The sequence below is a fragment of the Zasmidium cellare genome (genome assembly GCF_010093935.1).
Source record: "Zasmidium cellare ATCC 36951 unplaced genomic scaffold M409scaffold_10, whole genome shotgun sequence".
Taxonomy (NCBI): domain Eukaryota; kingdom Fungi; phylum Ascomycota; class Dothideomycetes; order Mycosphaerellales; family Mycosphaerellaceae; genus Zasmidium; species Zasmidium cellare.
This window is the reverse complement of record NW_022986954.1, coordinates 154,385-172,671: the sequence shown is the minus strand read 5'-3', so window position 1 is coordinate 172,671 and position 18,287 is coordinate 154,385. Positions and strand designations below refer to the sequence as shown.

Here is an 18,287-nt window from a genome sequence, read left to right as displayed (position 1 = left end):
TCCACGCATCCGATCACGCCTTACTCCACGCTTTCCCATGCTCGTACGTGATATGATTTGGAATGCTCTGTAGTGTCATATGCTTTGTGTCGTGTCGTGTCTCTCTCTCGTACCCTATCCAGCACTGATTTCTTGTCCGTTCTTCACTCATCTAATCATCCCAGCTCTTCTCCACCGTCTCCCGCACTCTCTTGATGTACTCTTTTCGATTGTCCTTGTAGAGATTACTCGCTTCGACGTTCGCGGGGCTCGATGTGTTGGGATCATTCAGTAAACTGCCAATACCACCATATCAGCATCATCCTCTCCACCCAAAACCCCTCATAACCCCCTCTATCTTCATGACAAAGACTCACCTCTGAACACTCGTCAAAATCGCCGCGACATCATACGTGGGACTCCACCGGTTCTGCAAGATATCCAAACACAACTCCCCCGTGCCGTAGACATTCGGATGGAACATCTGCGAGATGAACTTGACGCCGGGGGGTTTGTTGGGGTATTGCTCTTCGAAGTGCATCACGAGGCGGAAGGTGCCGTCTTCGAAGGGCGTGTCCGAGGGGCCGATTATCACTGCGTTCCTGGAAAGCACTTTCCGTTAGTACGTGTACCGGGCTAAGGAGGAGTCGAGGTGTAGGGGCGGAGTGAGGGTGGATAGGGTAGGATGGGCGTACCATGTCATGACGTTGTCAGCGATGGGACTTGCGCTCACGCCGGCTGGGGGATCGGTCTGCATGCGTTTGAAGTCACGCATCAGTCTCCGTCGCGCTGCTGTGGACATTTTGACGGCTTCGTCGTGGGAGGCGCAGACCCAGGATCTGGTATGGTGGGCTTTGGAGAGTTTATCCGGGAGTGATGAGGCGGAGGGGTTGCCTGGTCGTTGGTGGTTTGCTAGTGTTGCAAGTTGTGTGGTCGTTGCAGTGGATGTTGTGGGTTGAGTTGGTGTGAGGTCGATGTATATCGTGCTGGTGATTAAGAGGGAAGTGATGGTTGTTGCGTGGTTGTCGTCGGCGAAGTGAAGTCGGGAGTCACGAGCCTGTTCATTACGGTCACTTCGCAACCGCCCCACCGCAGGTGCACACGTGACACATGCTTGTCTTTCACATGGGATTTGTTTCCAGACCATTCTGCGTCGTTTGTAAAATCAAATTAAGTGTTCACAGTGATATTACATGCGCTCACTGCTGCACGGTAAAACAGGATATCCAAAGTGAGCACAGCATACACCGGTGGGAACAGCCGAACAAGGCAGCCATCATCTCAACCTGACATGTGAACGTCCAAGAGGTGAGTGAAGAGGAGAAACGTATATGCATTCTTCGTTCACAATGGCTAGCTGCCTCCAAACGCCCACAAAAAGGCCCCTAGGCCTGCTCCGCATAATATTGGTATCGTCAAGTTGTCGTCCAGCCCAAAAATATCAATCGCCTCGCTGACGCTGGCCACGAGCCCGGAAACCACTGCCATCACACCCAGCGCTGCTGATCCTGAAATGCTGGCCTGAGAGCTGCTCAAGCCAAAGTATTCCCGTGCTTGCGAAGGCAGTGTAAGCACTCCTTCAAATGCAAAGCTGTTGATCCCCTGGTTCAACTCTTTCGGCGTGTTTGGAGCAATGAGGCCCCAAAACAATATCGCACTCCCCACTCCAAACACACATGCTGCCAAAGATCCTGCCAAGCTCTTCCCTCTCCTGATCCTGGGTGTGTACTTTCCCCACAATCTTCCAAACGTGCTGGCGGCTGTGTCGCACCACGAGAGCAGCAAAACGCTCATGACTGCCACGTCCTTCCTGCAGAAATACATAGTTGCCCACAGTCCAGCCAGGTAGCTGATGACACCGTTGAATCGGTCGTGTGCCTCGCTCTCACGCATGAATGCGCCGACAGTTTTGATGTACAGTCGATTGAACTCCGGCCACCTGAATCGGATGAGGTCGATGCTGAAGATGGGTACGAGGAGCGCGAACAATACAGGTGATATCTGTGTTGTTTGTGCACCTTCGTAGTACAGCCACAGAGCGACAAAGCCAATGCTGACATGGAGGATCTTTCGTGGAACCTCGTGCTTATGGACGAATGCTCTCCATTCGCGATGGATGGGGATCAAGCCTAGCGGACTGGGACTTCGACTAAGACTTCTCCAGTAGGCTGATCCAAATCCTTGTGGGTTGGCACTGGCTGGTGACAGGAATCCGTTCTCTTTCGGTGCGCCGTTGGGTGTCTTATTAACCTCCTCTGGTTTCCTTCTGGTCGGCTTGTTCACCGTCATCGTAATCGCCGCGCCCGACGATATGCCCCCGTTCATCGTCATCCTTGTAGGCTTTCGTTCAATCTGTGGGCTGCGACTCCGACTTCGTGCGCGAGACAGCTCGGGATCTTCTTCGTGCACAGCTTCGTGCTCTTCAATACGGTCCACCGAGCTCAAACGCTTGGTCGTAGATCTTGTCGCCGGAGGGAAGTAGCCATCCTTCGTACTGCTCTCTGAGGGCGTAGGAGAGGGCGATATCACTCGAGGAGTATTGGGTATTTGATATTGCGACATGGTCGCGTGTTGTGCGTCGGACCGCAGCGGTTCCCGGAGCTGACGGAAGCTACTGGATAGAAAGGATGCAGTAGCTAGCGATGCGGTGTGGACTGGGATGGGTTGTGGGCGTGGTCGACGCTGCGGAGGTGTGTGCTACAGCAGTCGTTCGTGAGAAGGGCAGGATGTGAGATGGGATGGATGTGAGAGAAATCCGGGATATGCGAGTTGACGCGGATGGGCAATGACATAGCCTGCTGATCCCCTATTCTTGACTTTCCAGCGCGTGCTTGGTTGTATGGCCACGGCCCACCACACCACAACACGGTGTCGGCAGCTCACAGGAATCCGGCTCCAGAAACACGCAGGAGCCTTCCTTCTGCCTGTGGCAGAAAGCACTGGCTCCGGCGGCAGCTGGAAAATGCTGAGGACAGATGGCACCAGCGTGCGACAGTCACATGCAAATGGGCTGCGCGTGGACAAGGTTTCGTTCCGGGGCCGTGTCACTCGCCAATCTCTACAAGAGTTGGCCTGAAAAGTCGTGGGCCTAAAGACTCTCCCAATTTCCTGTCCCTTGCAAGTCGTGGATACTAGCAATATATGAATCGATATATTGATCTGAACTGATGACAAATTGAACTGACAAGATAGAAGTTCCTTGTCCACATTCTAGACCGCGCACGAGGAGTCATCTTGATGGCCACCAAATTTGACACCCACCCCATCTAAATCCGAGCCATTGACGTCGCTGTTCTCGAAATTTTGGACAGACGACAACCAACCAACCATGCCTTTCGACCTTTCGAAATGTGCGAGGCCAAACATCCTCGCCCTCGAGCCGTATCGTTGTGCCAGAGAGTAAGAAGGAGAAAGACTCATTGGTCCCCGTGATTTCCATGAAAAGCTGACTTTCTGCAGTGACTACAAGGATGACGGCACGAACGTCCTTCTTGATGCCAACGAGAACGCCTATGGTCCTGGACTGGCCTTGACGGACGATGGAAAACTCGCCAACGGCAATGCATCTAGCATTGAAGTCGATCTGCTCGGCCTGAATCGTTATCCTGATCCGTATGTAAACATGATCTGGTGAGTCATGCATGCTAATTGATGAACAGTCACCAGCACGAGTTGAAACAAGAGCTCTGCAAGCTGAGAAACACTCACGTCCATACGAAGAAAAATATCACTCCAGACAACCTCTTCGTGGGAGTCGGCAGTGATGAGGCCATCGATTCGCTCATGCGTGCATTTTGCGTTCCTGGCAAGGAGAAGATCCTTACTTGTCCTCCAACCTACGGCATGTACTCTGTATCCGCACAAGTGAACGATGTCGAGGTCGTCAAGGTTCCTCTGGATGTCGATAACGACTTTAAAGCTCAGCCAGACAAGATCAATGAAACTCTTGCAGCCGACCCGTCAATCAAGATGGTATATCTTTGCAGTCCTGGTAACCCAACTGGCAGCCTCGTCCGCAAGGAAGACGTGCAAAAGGTCCTCGAGCATCCCACCTGGAATGGTATCGTCATCCTCGATGAGGCGTACATCGACTTCGCACCCGAAGGTGCATCGCTCGCTGAGTGGGTCGCCGAGTGGCCAAACTTGGTCGTGATGCAGACTCTCTCGAAAGCTTTTGGTCTTGCTGGCATTCGGTTGGGAGCAGCTTTCACAAGTCCAGAGATCGCAAAAGTGTTGAACAGCCTGAAAGCACCTTACAATGTCTCGAACCCAACGTCTCAGCTGGCCATACAGGCTTTGCAACCGCAAAACCTCAAGGTCATGCATCAAAACCGAGAGCACATAATTCAACAGCGAGATCGATTACTGTCAGAAATGCCGAAAATCAAAGGCGTTGGTCGATTCCGAGGTGGTACGGCAAGCAACTTCTTACTCGTTGAGATGACCGACACAGAAGGAAAGCCCAGCAATGAAGTTGCTCTGCAAGTATATGAACGTCTCGCGGAAAAGAGAGGCGTGGTCGTGCGATTCAGAGGCAAGGAGCTCGGCTGTCTGGGATGTTTGAGAGTTACTGTTGGAACGGGGAGCGAGGTGACTCGATTCCTCCAGGAGTTGAAGAACGTCCTGGACGACATCCACGCCGGAAGAGTAAGCCAGCATTCTAAGGAGCGAGAAGAGGCGAATGAAAAGGAGGCGAATGGCGTGGTTGCATAGAGATACATATTTAGATGCTCAGAAAGACTTTCACAAGACGCGAAAGACTTTGTCGGACTCTGATTGATGCAGATGAGGTTAACGCTAGCGGTTGGCTGCAGAACGGCGACGAAGGGCGGCCACACAACTTTATCTGTTGCTGTATGACCTTGTTTGTGTGACTAGAGCCCCTCGCTAGCAGAGCATGAATCAAAACAATAGCACCTATCCAAAGTTCTACAGAAAATGCAGTTCAAGTCAAACGGGAACTTTCACGTGAAAGTGAAATGTGACGTCACCGTCCAACGTCGCGTCTTCTCAGAGACCGCGTCTCTCCTCTCAAAACCATTACAACGTTCTATATCCCACGCAAAGCCATCGAAATGAACGACTACGAAGCCCGACGCCAGGAGAAAATCAAAAAGAACCAAGCCCTCCTCGCAGGCCTAGACATCAAACCTATCGTCCCCAAAGCAGAACGCGGCAAACCACCACCCAAGAAAAGGAAACTCACAGAAGCAACCGCGCCTTCACGCACATCCGCTCGAATCGCCTCAGCGCCCGTGAAGCAATCGTACAACGAAGATGAGCTGAGCAAACCGATCGCACTTCCTCGATCGGCGCCCAAGAAGCAGAAGACCCAGCCTAGTTCTAATGTAGAGGTCGAGGAGAGCCTTGTTCCCGCGAAGAATGTGGATGAGATCCAAGCCGGCTGGACGGATTGGAAGTCTTCGGCTGCGCCTCCGACGCGAGATGGCTCTTCACAGGTCTTCAAATTCGACGACTATCCCGATTTCAGACCCAATAAGTCGCCGGAGGAAATGCTCCGGGAGGGATGTTTCGGAGGGTCGTATTTCCGGCCTTTGAAATCTAGAAAGCTAGGGATTGTGGTGCAAGACGATTGGCGAGAGTTGCCTTCCGAATGGATCGAGGGACTGAACGTGGAGAGATTCCTCACGAATCCAGACTACGACCCCGATGTGAACAAGTCCAAAGTCTCCTGCGGACAGAGTATCGAGGAGTGGGAAGCCGCAGGGTGGATCAGCCATGAGCATGATGTGAGGGGGTGGTTTCAGTGGTATGCGCGGTTCTTTCAAGGACGTCGATGTGAAGATGATGATCGGCAGGTCAGTCGGTGGAAGAAGTGTGTTGGGGAGACGGGGCGGTGGAGGAGGATGTTGTTGAAGAAGTACATGCAGCTTGGTGTGAGGGAGGTGTTTGATGATGGCGCGGATGAGGATGCGCCTGAGGTTAGCCCGGTTATGCACCAGACTTGTCATCATTGGGCTTTTGAGGTGAGGCAGGATGATTTGGATGCTTATTGGGCGTCGGTTGGGAGGTAGTGTACAGTAGAGCTTGCGCTCGTTCTTTCTATTTCTACGATCGGTCTAGATCTTGGTGTATCTCAAGTATGGCTTGACTTCCCTCACCTCGCCAAACTTCTTCTTTGCATCTTCCGTGGTAACGCTGGGAGGAACAATCACATCCTGACCCACGTTCCAGTCAATCGGTGTAGTGACTCCCTTCTTGTCCCCAGTTTGCAAGCTGTCAATGACCCGCAGAACCTCAGAAGTGTTGCGGCCAGTCGAAGCTGGGTACATCATAGTCAAACGAATCTTCTTCGAAGGGTCGATAATGAAGACGGATCGAATCGTGAAGGCGATGCCCTTCTGGTCAATGTTCTGCAGATCTTGCTGGTCGATCATGTCGTACAAGAACGCGACTTTGCGGTCTGCGTCGGCGATGATGGGGAATTGGAGGTCCGTGTTGGAGATTTCGTTGATGTCCTTGATCCATTTGTCGTGGCTGCCGAGGTCGTTGGCCGACTGCGTATCCCAATCAGTAATTGTGCAGTAGCCCCTTTATAATCTATCCTACCAGGCCAATCATCTTAACATCCCTCTTCTCAAACTCATTCTTCAATTTCGAGAAAGCTCCAAGCTCCGTCGTACAGACCGGGGTGAAATCCGCTGGATGCGAGAACAGGATCGCCCACTTCCCGCCAAGCCATTGGTGGAAATCGATATCGCCCTGTGTTGTCTTTGCGGTGAAGTTGGGTGCTTCCGATCCGAGTCGCAGGCGTGGCTGCTCGGTGGGTGTTGCGAGGAAGCGTTTGAAGATCGGTGAGGCTTGTCGGCTGGCGAAGCTGCTGTGCGTCGAGGCTAGGCGAGCTGTGCGCAGGGTGCTGCGGGCAAATGTGGCGGCCATTGTGATGGTGTGGATGTCAAGGGCAATAGTAGAGCTCTTGATCTCGAAGATCATGCCACGGAGAGAGCTCGAAGATTTGCTATCCTTATCGATACGGATGACGTCAGTTTAGACTTCAGTAGCGCTGCAGAACTCCTTCACTTCACCCTGTGCATCACATGCAAACCTGACCACCCATTTCGTATTCGCTCCCTACCCATTCTTGTGCAACTCACCACGAGTCCTGTGTTTCACGCCATGGCTACGTGGCGTTTTACTTGCAGCCGAGTCTCCTCGCTGAATTTATGGGACCATTTTCACAACCCTGCGAGGAGGGAAACCAATTCGTATGCGCGGGAATGCTCTTTGAAGCCATGGCTTGTCTCAGGGCAAGTGGACAGCTGAAGGCGACTTTTCCATAGAGCTTGCCCTGATAGGTCGACACGCTTGAGCCTGAATCCCCAACTCCTGAGCAATCTTGGTCCTCATTCTTGATGTCGAAGAGTACATTTAGTCATTCACCATGACGAGCATCCAGACTGTGGAAAACGCCGAAGACTCCGAGCCCCTGGAAGACCGTCTCGCAAAGCAGTGCCGTGAATCGATCCTCGCGGCCAGACGATACGCTTTTGCGTATATGATATCTGGCGACCACTGGAATGGCGAGGTGCGGTCAAACGTCACAATCACGGCAGAATACGTCTTCCTATACCACTATCTAGGTATCGACGAACGGTTAGATCGCAATGCTTTGATTTCTTTTCTGGAAAGCCAACAGTTACCTGACGGCTCATGGTCCATCGCCCCGGAGCACCCTGGAGACCTTTCGGTCTCCTGTGAAGCATACCTCGCCCTGAAACTGCTGGGTGTGAGCCCGAAGGCACAGAAAATGGAGTCTGCTCGAGCGTTCATCCAATCGAAAGGAGGACTATCGTCGGTCCGGGTGTTCACGAGGATATACTTGGCCATGTTCGGCCTCATGTCTTGGGATTACGTTCCTCAATTGCTTCCCGAACTCATACTGGTCCATGATTCCGCACCAATCAGCATTTACAGGTTCTCATCTTGGGCTAGGGTCACACTTGTACCTTTGATTGTGATCTGCTACCATCGACCTGTATTCGCTCTTCCGAACGGTCGGTCTTCGAGCAACGACTACCTCGATGAGCTCTGGCTGCATCCGAGCAGGAAAGTCGTCAAGTACGCCATTCCGTACAGGAATCTGGTCCAAAACAGGAACTTCGTGGGCATGTGTGCCAAGTTCGCCGATACTGTTCTTTTCTACTTGTCGAAAATAAGATTGCCAGGCTCATACATGCTTCGCCAATATGCAGTCCGAAAGTGCGTGGAATGGATATTAGCACACCAAGAGCCTTCTGGTGACTGGGCTGGTATTTTTCCGCCTCTCCACGCCAGCATCGTGGCGATCCATCTCGAGGGCATTCCATTCGACGATTTGAGATTTCAACGCGCTTTGCAGGCCATTGAAAGGTTCACCATTACCGATCGTCTTGGGAAGCGTGCCCAGCCTTGTGTCTCAGCTGGTTGGGATACTGCATTGATGGTAACGGCCCTTTTGGACACCTGCAGGGAACCTGACGACGCGACCTCAGAAGTTCGGCAATGTATCGACAGTGCAATTCAGTGGATGAACAACCGACAATCGATAGGATGTCCTGGCGATTGGCGCATTTACCGGCCACTCATTAATTCTGGAGGACACGCTTTCGGGTACTTCAACAGCTGGTATCCAGATCTGGACGACACACAGGCTGTAGTCGTTGCATGTATGAAGGCAGACTCCACGTCGATCACATCTGATCACGTTGTTGCAGCTTTGGAGTGGCTTCTGGGCATGCAGAGCTCGGACGGCGGATGGTCTGCTTTTGATTATGACAATGACAAGCTCTACTTGAATCAAATCCCATTCTCGGACATGGACGCTCTCTGCGATCCAGCGACAGCAGACGTTACTGGGGGCGTCTTAGAGGCGTTTGGTCTGGTTCTTCAGGCGTATGAGACATCCATGGAGACGATGACACGCACCGCGATGACAGCGAAGATTGAGAAGGCTTGCGAGTCAGCGATTAACTTCGTGTTGAAACACCAAGAGTCCAACGGCTCATGGTGGGGGCGATGGGGGTGCAATTATACATACGGCACAAGCAAGGCTCTTGTGGGGCTGAAGTACTTCATCACACGCAAAGGTTATGGCGCTCTCTTTGAAGTCGTCCAGCACGGTGTCGATTTTCTTTGTCGATGCCAGAACCCAGACGGCGGCTGGGGAGAGTCGACGTTATCGTATGTCGAACCGATAAGCACTGCGCCAGGGCATGTTGAGTACGTTGCTGCCGATTCGACCCCGTCTCAAACCGCTTGGGCTCTAATTGCGTTGCTTGCATATCGGCCTACGTCTGACGAACATATCACCAAGGGAATCTCGTTTCTCGTCAGGACTCAGACAGAAGAAGGACATGGTAGGCAGGTCAATGGCTGCAACTTGGGCGATCGAACCGGACGTTCTTGGCCGGAGCCATCATATACCGCGCCTGTTGTTCCAGGACATATGATGCTTGGTTATGAGTTCTACAGTCATTATTGGCCGATGATGGCGCTTGGCCGCTTTGTCACCAAGAAGGCTCAGGAGGGCTGAATGTCAATGTGGTCCGTCGGACTTTACTGTAAGGAAAGGATCGTGCACGCATCTCACCTAACATAACATATTCATCAATGACCCAGGTTCTGATAATGGGGATGGCAAAGGCTGAAGCACACAGCACTTTCTGAACTAGCACCAAGAGATGGCGAAAGAATGAAGCTCGTCTTGGCTCTCTTATCTCGAAGCGGCATGCTGACGCGCCACGCGGTTTCCCGTAACACGTTGGCCTCAAGTTCCCGATGGCGATAAAAAACTCGAGCCACTCTGTTGAAGATGGGTATCGATTGGCCTCAAGGATCCTGCGGTGACACTAAGTTTTGCGAGCTTGGGCAGCCGAGTAACTTAAACCGTCCGATTCGCTGAACGTGCTTTCCTGTTTGGGATTTGCATGTGCAAGCTGAGCGGTGTGTAGGACGGCTGCTCGGATTTGTCTTTCTGGTCCCTGGCGCGATACTCGAGACCTCAATGTTCTCCACTCACACTTGATTCAGCCCATGCTGAGGCGTCATGGCCGCGCTTAGTACAGCCATCCTGCAGCGGGATAACGGTCGAGGTTTTATTTCTGTCAGGTTGTGCGACCTGCTTTTGCAGCAGGCTCCGGTCTTACCAGACTGCGCCTCGATGAGGCCGGAAGACCACACCCTCGTTCCGTTCCCTGTCACTCGTCTCGTCTGTGGCATGTTTCAGCGATGTACACGGTTCGTGGCGCGGGTAGAGACAGTCATCGAACCTGGTCGGTTGAAAAAAATGACACGATTTTATCCGAGCAAATGTCTGAGTTGCCAAGTTCATATGATGTCCGAGGCGAAAGATTCGAAAGAGACAGGTGCCTTTTCCATACTTCGCGGTATCTGTCGTCGTTGGTACCATTTCACCGTTCTTCAAGATTCCTCAAGATCGCAGATGGAGACAGGCAGCCTTATCACGCGACAAACACTGCATCGCATGGCTTCCTGCATCACCTCAAATGTGGTTGTTTCTACTCTCGCAGTCTTGGTATCCGTGGCAGCACTTATATTGAGCATCAGTTGGGGCTCAAATATTCGACAGAAAGGTCCAAATCTTGATCACATTCCTTCTGTTCTCTCACAACTGACGGCAAGCAAACGCCGAGCTGAATACCGAAAAAATGCAAAGGATATTTTGGAGATAGGGTATCATCAGGTAGGCAAGATAGGCCATTCAATGAGTACGCTGACAATCTCATCAGTTCAACAAATCCGGAAAAGTGTTTCGAGTAGAGACGTTGGACGGTATGCTCAATGTCCCGCTTCTTCAATCATTGTCACACTAACGTAATCGAAAGGCCCCATGGTCGTTCTCAATGCAAAGCAGACAGAAGAAATCAGCTTGATGCCTGAGCATAAAATTGATAATGTGCGGCCTGTGGAAAGGGTAAGCACACTCTGTCAGTCGCGTGAACATGGTCCTGATCTTCGACTAGGCCTTCATGAAGAGCTACACTGGGTACCTTGAGCCCGATGCTCTTGCTCTCCGAATTGTCAAGTCTCACTTGGCGGCTCGCCTGCGTAAGATTCCCGGATCTGAACACTGAGTCGCGGAACGACATCTAGACGGCATCCTAATAACCATCATGACAGCTGAACTCGGAGATGCCATGGCCGACCACACAGACCAATGCCTCTTCAAAGAGATAGCCGAGTGCAAAGGTAAGTTGCATGAACCCGCCACGTTTAGCTTTGCGGTACTGACTTCGCTGCATGCTGGACGCCGGTCAAAATATACGACAAGCTCATCCCAATCATTGCCAGTGTCTCGACTCTAGTCCTTGTTGGCGAAGAACTGTCTAAGAATGAACTTTGGATATCAACCACAATCGAGTACGCCATCCAACTCGTGACCACAGCAACGATCTTCAAGATCATCCCGCCATGTACCTTGCCGCTCGTGTACAGGCTTGTTCCTGCTTATCGAAGGCTGCAGAGGAGCAGAAGAACGGCCAGCAGCTTGATCAAGCCAATCATTCAATCTCGTCGTGCAGTCATGGACGACTCTGGTATTAACAGAGGTGGAGATAACCTTCTGCAGTGGATGCTCAACGAGCGGGTCAAGAAACGTATGTATGACAAGGACTTTCAAATGATGGCGGATCTTCAGTTAGAACTGGCGTTCGCGTCGACTCATACAACCACCATGACACTCACCAACATTATGTTTGACCTCATCGCATGGCCGAAGTACATCGACATTTTGCGTGAAGAGGTCGAAGAGGTGCTGCAGAACAATGGTGGCTCTTTCAGGGGAAACTTTACCAAGACTCTCCTCAAAATGGACAGCTTCATGAAGGAGTCTCAGCGAAGAAACCCCGTTGGCTACGGCGAGTTCCTCTTGGACGACTGCCATACGAGGCTCTGCGCTGACGCTTTCACAGTCAGCATGGCCCGTGACTTGTGCCAGGACACCATACTGTCTGATGGAACATTCCTCCCTAAAGGCACCTTCGTTGTGGCCAACAGCTACCACATTACCCACGACCAAGAGATCCTAGAAAGCGACACCGACCCCAATACTTTCGACGGACTACGCTACTACAAAATGCGAAACAAGCTAGTCGATCGTGGCCTTACGGAGAAAGAAGCGGCAGGTAAATACCAGTTCGTTTCTGCATCAGATAGCTCGCTCGCGTTTGGTGGAGGTATGTAAACAGCGCAGTCTACATCATCTTCGTCGCTCACTACATGCAGGCCGACGTGCATGTCCTGGACGATACTTTGCTGGTGCAGAGATCAAGATTCTGTTGGCGAAGCTTTTGCTTCAGTTTGATTTCAGAATGCCTGACGGTGCCACTGAACAGTACCAAGGTGACAGCTTCGAGCAAGCGGTATATCAACCCGTTGATCGCAGGGATTCAGTCGTAAATGCTAACTTCATGGCATAGAACCATCCGGATACCGACAGGGAGATCATGATGAGGCGCATCTGAACGCTACCAGCCTGGTGTTGGGCGGAAATGATCAAATTCGGGGTCATCGTCTATAGAACGTCTTTCTTTGCAGTAATCTATCCGAAAAGGGGGTGTTCATTCGTCAAAAGGTCACCTGTGTTGCGAGTGCGTCGTTACAATCCTCCAGATGCTTGATGTACTCAATAGTCTTTGCAAGTACAACGCTTTTCTTCAGTGTTCGCGCGGGTTTCAGCCCAGCGAGGAGAAATTCCTCACCCTCCGGGACACCCTCCATCTTGGCCCGCAATGTAGGGACCAGTACTTTTAATTCCGCGATCTTGTCATTGAGATTGCTTCGATAACGCTTTTCAATATCGTGAGGTGACTGGGGCGGCTTTTCTCTACGTTTCCTCTTCCCGCCTCTGCCGTGCTTTGACTTGGACTCCTGAGTCGTAACAGGTGGAACTGGCTTTGGAATCGATGAGGCCAGTAACGTTTGCCCACTCTCAGTGACGGGAATTATCGCAGCCTCGATGGTGTGACGTGGAAGGCTGTGATGATGGACGATCCCAGTTCCTGTCAGTTCGTCCTCGACCTCCAAAACGACGGGCGGTTGCGAGCCCGCTGAGATGGTGTTCTGTTGGTGTTGGTCTGCTTGAATATTGTGGTTCTGGTCGTTTGAGGTCTCGAGCCAGAACTTTCCAAGTTCTTCGTACGAAAGACTGTCCCCAAGGAGCTGTATGCCGAGTCCATCGTCTGACCGTGCGCTGGAGGTGACGTGTTCGTCAGAATATTCGGTAGGCGATGATGCAAGTGTTGTGAGTTCGTAGTGCCAGGGATCATCCGCAAGGTGCCAGGGATCATCCGCAAGGTGCCAGGTATGTGGTTCAACCAGGTCGTGATTCACGAAAGAATCCCAATCAACATCGTGATCCTGAACAACTGACATCGTGCGTTTTTGCCCTGGCAGTGGCTATGGCCAAGGGTAAACATCGAAAGTAGGATGCCACAGAGCTGAGACAGGTCGATGAAATTTCAAGGAGGCTCAATGAGACACTGTCGGATGCCAATAAATACTGGCCTCTTCACAAGCCAGTATGGCGGCTGGTCTAGCTGGTACTGAGACTGCGAGAAACGCCAGCACTCCATTGGCTTCGGGATATCTCTTTGCATCCAGTGATGAAGCGTGTATCCATGATGTGGTTCTGAGTGTAACGCTCAGCTTTAGCCCATACCTTCTTCCCACTCTCTTTACGAATGGCAAATTCAAACATGACCCGCTCAACTGATTCAGATCAGGTAGAAAGGTGTGAGAAGGCTGCTCCAGGGGCGTTTGAGGCTGCATCCAAACGAGCGTTGGCTGGCGTGCGATTTCAATGGCTCGCTATCGAGGGTCAAACAGTGGGGCAGCTTGTTTGTGGTCTGTAGCTCTATCTCTCAATAGTCGACCCTCCAGACACCTCAGTGGATGATAGTTTGGTGAAGGAGGTCTCGTCGGTAACTTGGCAAGTTCGCATTGGCACAGATCAGCATCCGTGTGAGGTCGGAGAACATCGGTTAGATGGCTTCACGCCAGTCATTCCGAGCGCAACAGGGGTCAGCTCAGACTGATTGTGAAAGGCTGAAGACAGTGAGCTGCGAGGCATCGTTCCGATGATGCAGAAGGATTAGAACCGGGAGTCTCGGGCCACTGGACGAGGCTTCCTCGATCTCGGAAACAGCAGCCTGCTCGATGGAACATCAGCCGCAAGATCTCTATCAGGGACGGCTCCCCCAAACGGGCTGAGACTATAGCTGAACATTATTAGTGATCTTGGTGCACTGCTAGAAACAGTGCAGAAACGCACATACGATTCTGCGTGAATCTCCAAGCGCGCGCACACACCTTCAGCCGGACGATATGTTAGGAGCCACTCTTGAACAAGAGTCAGAGCATTTCGGTGGCAGCGTGTCTCTGATCTTGGCTGTCCAAAACAGATAGCTGGGTGAAGATATCGGACAACCGCACGCCCGCTATCGATCGCTTCGTGCGACTGACCAAATAGCTCACCAGCCTATTCTCGCAGGCCCTTGCCGAGCATGGCGTCCCTGAACCGATGTGTAGTGCCCGAGATACCGGGACCAGAGGCTTGGCAGTAGCGTCGTGACTGCGAGATGTGGTCTGGCTGACAGGTCGTATTCGCGACTTCAGCTCCATTGCGGCGCACGGAAAGTCTCCCATATTTGCAGTGGCCCCATTGGGAATAGCTACTGCTTGGAGGGAACCAAGCAGCTGGGAAGCAGACCTGTGTGGCTTTTTGACCTTGCATTGCATTTGCCGTAGGAGAGATCCGGAGCTTGCGCGATAGTGTGATGAGTGCGTTGGACGAAAGCCATCGACGCACGTGTAGTACTCTTCTGTTGCAAAGATGTGTCGTTCGGAGTAGTAAGCAGGCTGAGCCAGAGGTGATGGCTCCTGTTTGGCTGCGTGCGGCTCTGATTGCAACATAATCGGCATAATATGTCTCGACGACTGAATGGGCTATCAGAGGGCCAGAGTATTGAGAAAGTAAAGCTGTCTCAATCGGACAGGAAAATCCATTTTGGAACCCGTGACGGCCATGAAATACAGCTCTCAGCGATGGCAGGGCAAAGCGACGGCGTATTCAGACTGGGAATTGTCGCCGGCTACAGTCCAAGCCATCGAAGCTCCCGATGTTCTCCTCATAGCACTTGGGATCGAAGAGGTCTTCAAGGACCAGCTGGATATGGCGAAAACGCTTATTGGCGTGCGAGTGAGAGTCGCCACCTTCAACTGCAATCGTTCTCTGGTTCTCGACCGTGGGCTCGAATTCTACGACATTGATAGCACTACAGTGCCTCCTGCTCGACGATGTCTCGCGGAGATGTGGCATTCAGCCTGTGTAAGACTCTCATGGGCCTTTTTCGGCCACGGACACGCTCAGGTTAGGGGATCACCGGCTCGTCCATTTGTAGCGGAGATAGCAATAAGGGATCAATCTTCCAAGCTCTTGATGCATAGAAGCTATAGGATCAGCCAAACCTCACAGATGCTTCTCAAGCCAGTGTCACATCCGAAGGGAAGGGATCTGGAGGCCAACGTTGAGATCTCGGATATCGCACAAAACCTCAAAGTCACACGTCGAGGTAGTAATTGCACTGTCTTCAGAGCGCTCACGGCGCAATGGAGGCACCCTCAGTCCGGCCTAAATCTCTCAGGAGCAGCGGCTGCTGGTCTCATCTCCTCAGAAACAATCAGATGGAGCGAACTCGAACTGTTGCCGTCCCCTTGGCAGAGAATACATTATGGGGGACTGCAAGCCATCCCAGCTGTAAGGAGAGCCCTACTGGACCATCTATACGCATTCGTTCTGCTTGTAAGCCAGATTCTCGACCAGATGTTGCAGACTATCGGCCAGAGGCAGTTTGCCGAAGAGAACAGTCGCTGTCTTAGAATGCGGGATCCTCTCCGCCAATCGAGAATGAGACAAGCCTGGTTCGATCTTGAACTGATCAAGAGACACGCCGATGGAGATGTCGAGGATTATATCTCGCAGTTATGGGAAGAAAGACGGCGATGTTTGATGGCGATGCAATGGACAAGAATTGGAGAGGTTGACGTCGACGAGGAAGCGATGTCTCAGGTTTAAAGCCTACCGACCATTCTCATTGTGGCGATGGGTCCGCTGAGACACTCCTCCCGCTGTACTGTATTTCGTCTCACCTCCTCACTTCACTGCAGGTACAACAGTACACTCTACCCGAGTTTTCACATGCCTTCAGCTGGACACTCCCTCGTACATGTCATTGCAGAGTGAAACAAATTGACGCCGACTTCGCCACGATGCAACTCTTCTACGGCCTGTTTCTCCCCGGACTGCCATCTCAGGTCTAATTTGCGAGTCTTGCTTGGAACGGTTTCTCATTGACTTTCGGCTCCCCTTCAGCTGCAAGTGCGGCATTCCTTCTCAGGCCTACCCCATGGAGACGTGCATCTTCGCCTTCACTCTGCCGCTGGTCGCCCTACATGTGTTCTATGCCAGGAGGACGACGATAGCCCGCACGGGACGCATCGATACGGACCACATCAGCTAAGAATATGTCAGGGCGAACGTTATCCGTACCGCCCTCACGAAATCCTCCTCGGTACCTTCAAATCACGTTGCATATGCACTCTCCGCAGTGTGCACGCGGCCCTCCACCTCGACGGTAATGCTGATCAAATCCCGAGTCGGCCTAGGACTTAGGGTGAATGATACCGGAACTCCTACAGGCGTGTTGGTTGCTTTCTTCGAACACCCATGCGACGTTAAAGGCTACCAGATAGGTGTAGCTGATGCAACCCATCTTTTCTTATATTAAGACCCGATCCCCAGTCGTGTTCCATGTTTACAGTCTTGTGTTCCCTCAGAAGTGGCAGATCATTCGCTCACGATATCAACGTTTTCACGCCATCTTTATTGCATCTTGACCCTGTATCTTGATTCTGAGTATTCTTTCGCTCCGCAAAGAATGATCAAAAGCACATCCCTGCTGGCTTTGTGGGCCGCATCGTCTGCCACCGCAGCACCTGGGAAACCATCGGGATCTTGGCAACCCAAAGGGCCATGGGGGCATCCATGGGGACGTCTATCTTCTAGTGGATGTGGCAAAACACATCACACTGGCTACAACAACGACACAGCCTCGCACTCTATCATATCTGGTGGCCTGAACAGGACATATGGCGTCAACGTTCCCAACGACTACAATGATAACCCGTCCAAGGCTCGAGCATTGATCATCGATTACCACGGAAGCGGAGGCAACGCCTGGCAACAATACGACAATTCGCAGTACTACAACTACCCTTCCGGAGAGGAATACGTCGTTGTCTATCCAAGTAAGTTGCGTTTGCCGAAGGAGCTACCAAGATTATGGCATAGATTGACATCTTTGAAAACAGACGCTTATGGATCCAACCATAGCTGGCAGGGCCCAAATTACGCTCCAGCCGGTGTGAGTGATCTGAACTTCACGATCGATCTCCTGGACCACATCGAGGACCAGTACTGCATCGATACTTCTCTGGTCTACGCTTCAGGCAAAAGTAACGGTGGCGGCTTTGTGGATACGCTTGCCTGCTCAGACCAAGGGGATAGATTCGCAGCATTTGCCATTGCCAGCGGCGCAATGTACACGGACACCTCTAGGGATAGCTGCTCCAAGAAGAGGGCTATCTTGGAATCACACGGAGACATGGACTCAACAATTCCCTATCATCCCACCAAACCAGGCCGGGGTGGTCCTATCCCAGATATCTCGCAGTGGGTCTCATGGTGGGGATACCGTACCTGCGGCAGCAGTGCTAAGCCACAAAATTCTGGTGATCTTGGAGGATACAACACTACCTCTTACTCCTGTGGCAACTGGGACAAGGTTATCGATCACTACCAGGTCTTCGACTTAGGGCATTGCTGGCCGAGCAGTACCGGCGAGAACTACGATGCACTGGCACCAGATCAGGACACAAGGAAGTGCCTCGACAAGGTGCTTGACTATACTCCAGTTGTGTTGAACTTCTTTAGCAAGTGGACGCTTTCGAACTCGCCGAAGAACTAGACGAAGTGTATGACAGGGAATGAAAAACCCGACAGGGATTCAAAGAGTAGCAACAGTCTATCAAGAAAATACACAGGACACCGTTCCAAATACCTTCATACCCTGTCCAATACAGTATCCCATAGCAGCCCATGCCACCGCTCGGACCACATACGAAGCAAGCCAAGGCTGACCAACAGCGCCAGCGCCAGTGCGCCCAGCACCTACCTTCTGAATATTGAGCTTATCATCACTTCACTTCTCTCCTGTCGCCATCTGACAAAG

At 51.9% G+C, this 18,287-nt stretch overlaps 10 protein-coding genes across 10 annotated transcripts; 6 read left to right on the top strand and 4 right to left on the bottom strand.

Moving 5' to 3' along the window:
- Positions 1-151: 151 nt before the first annotated feature.
- Positions 152-781, bottom strand: M409DRAFT_64931 (uncharacterized protein; the record flags this gene model as incomplete). Its single annotated transcript, XM_033816291.1, has 3 exons — positions 152-275; positions 357-581; positions 675-781. 3 exons carry the CDS (start codon positions 779-781, stop codon positions 152-154), a joined length of 456 nt encoding a protein of 151 aa, XP_033670069.1.
- A 551-nt stretch (positions 782-1,332) lies between these two features.
- M409DRAFT_64930 (uncharacterized protein) lies at positions 1,333-2,541 on the bottom strand (the record flags this gene model as incomplete). The annotated part of the gene is made up of 1 exon (XM_033816290.1): positions 1,333-2,541. The coding sequence occupies one exon, from the start codon at positions 2,539-2,541 to the stop codon at positions 1,333-1,335; it is 1,209 nt and encodes a 402-aa protein (XP_033670068.1).
- Positions 2,542-3,307: 766 nt separating this feature from the next.
- On the top strand, positions 3,308-4,692 carry M409DRAFT_64929 (uncharacterized protein; the record flags this gene model as incomplete). Its single annotated transcript, XM_033816289.1, has 3 exons — positions 3,308-3,378; positions 3,439-3,591; positions 3,639-4,692. 3 exons carry the CDS (start codon positions 3,308-3,310, stop codon positions 4,690-4,692), a joined length of 1,278 nt encoding a protein of 425 aa, XP_033670067.1.
- Positions 4,693-5,054: 362 nt separating this feature from the next.
- On the top strand, positions 5,055-6,014 carry M409DRAFT_20400 (uncharacterized protein; the record flags this gene model as incomplete). The annotated part of the gene is made up of 1 exon (XM_033805376.1): positions 5,055-6,014. The coding sequence occupies one exon, from the start codon at positions 5,055-5,057 to the stop codon at positions 6,012-6,014; it is 960 nt and encodes a 319-aa protein (XP_033670066.1).
- A 45-nt stretch (positions 6,015-6,059) lies between these two features.
- M409DRAFT_20399 (uncharacterized protein) lies at positions 6,060-6,879 on the bottom strand (the record flags this gene model as incomplete). The annotated part of the gene is made up of 2 exons (XM_033805375.1): positions 6,060-6,497; positions 6,550-6,879. The coding sequence occupies 2 exons, from the start codon at positions 6,877-6,879 to the stop codon at positions 6,060-6,062; spliced, it is 768 nt and encodes a 255-aa protein (XP_033670065.1).
- Positions 6,880-7,381: 502 nt separating this feature from the next.
- M409DRAFT_36183 (uncharacterized protein) lies at positions 7,382-9,511 on the top strand (the record flags this gene model as incomplete). The annotated part of the gene is made up of 1 exon (XM_033810513.1): positions 7,382-9,511. One exon carries the CDS (start codon positions 7,382-7,384, stop codon positions 9,509-9,511), a length of 2,130 nt encoding a protein of 709 aa, XP_033670064.1.
- A 1,600-nt stretch (positions 9,512-11,111) lies between these two features.
- Positions 11,112-12,416, top strand: M409DRAFT_52455 (uncharacterized protein; the record flags this gene model as incomplete). The annotated part of the gene is made up of 3 exons (XM_033812086.1): positions 11,112-11,187; positions 11,304-12,173; positions 12,223-12,416. The coding sequence occupies 3 exons, from the start codon at positions 11,112-11,114 to the stop codon at positions 12,414-12,416; spliced, it is 1,140 nt and encodes a 379-aa protein (XP_033670063.1).
- A 148-nt stretch (positions 12,417-12,564) lies between these two features.
- Positions 12,565-13,371, bottom strand: M409DRAFT_20397 (uncharacterized protein; the record flags this gene model as incomplete). Its single annotated transcript, XM_033805374.1, has 1 exon — positions 12,565-13,371. The coding sequence occupies one exon, from the start codon at positions 13,369-13,371 to the stop codon at positions 12,565-12,567; it is 807 nt and encodes a 268-aa protein (XP_033670062.1).
- A 1,651-nt stretch (positions 13,372-15,022) lies between these two features.
- On the top strand, positions 15,023-16,072 carry M409DRAFT_20396 (uncharacterized protein; the record flags this gene model as incomplete). Its single annotated transcript, XM_033805373.1, has 1 exon — positions 15,023-16,072. The coding sequence occupies one exon, from the start codon at positions 15,023-15,025 to the stop codon at positions 16,070-16,072; it is 1,050 nt and encodes a 349-aa protein (XP_033670061.1).
- Positions 16,073-16,934: 862 nt separating this feature from the next.
- M409DRAFT_20395 (carbohydrate esterase family 1 protein) lies at positions 16,935-18,023 on the top strand (the record flags this gene model as incomplete). Its single annotated transcript, XM_033805372.1, has 2 exons — positions 16,935-17,304; positions 17,368-18,023. 2 exons carry the CDS (start codon positions 16,935-16,937, stop codon positions 18,021-18,023), a joined length of 1,026 nt encoding a protein of 341 aa, XP_033670060.1.
- Positions 18,024-18,287: the final 264 nt, after the last annotated feature.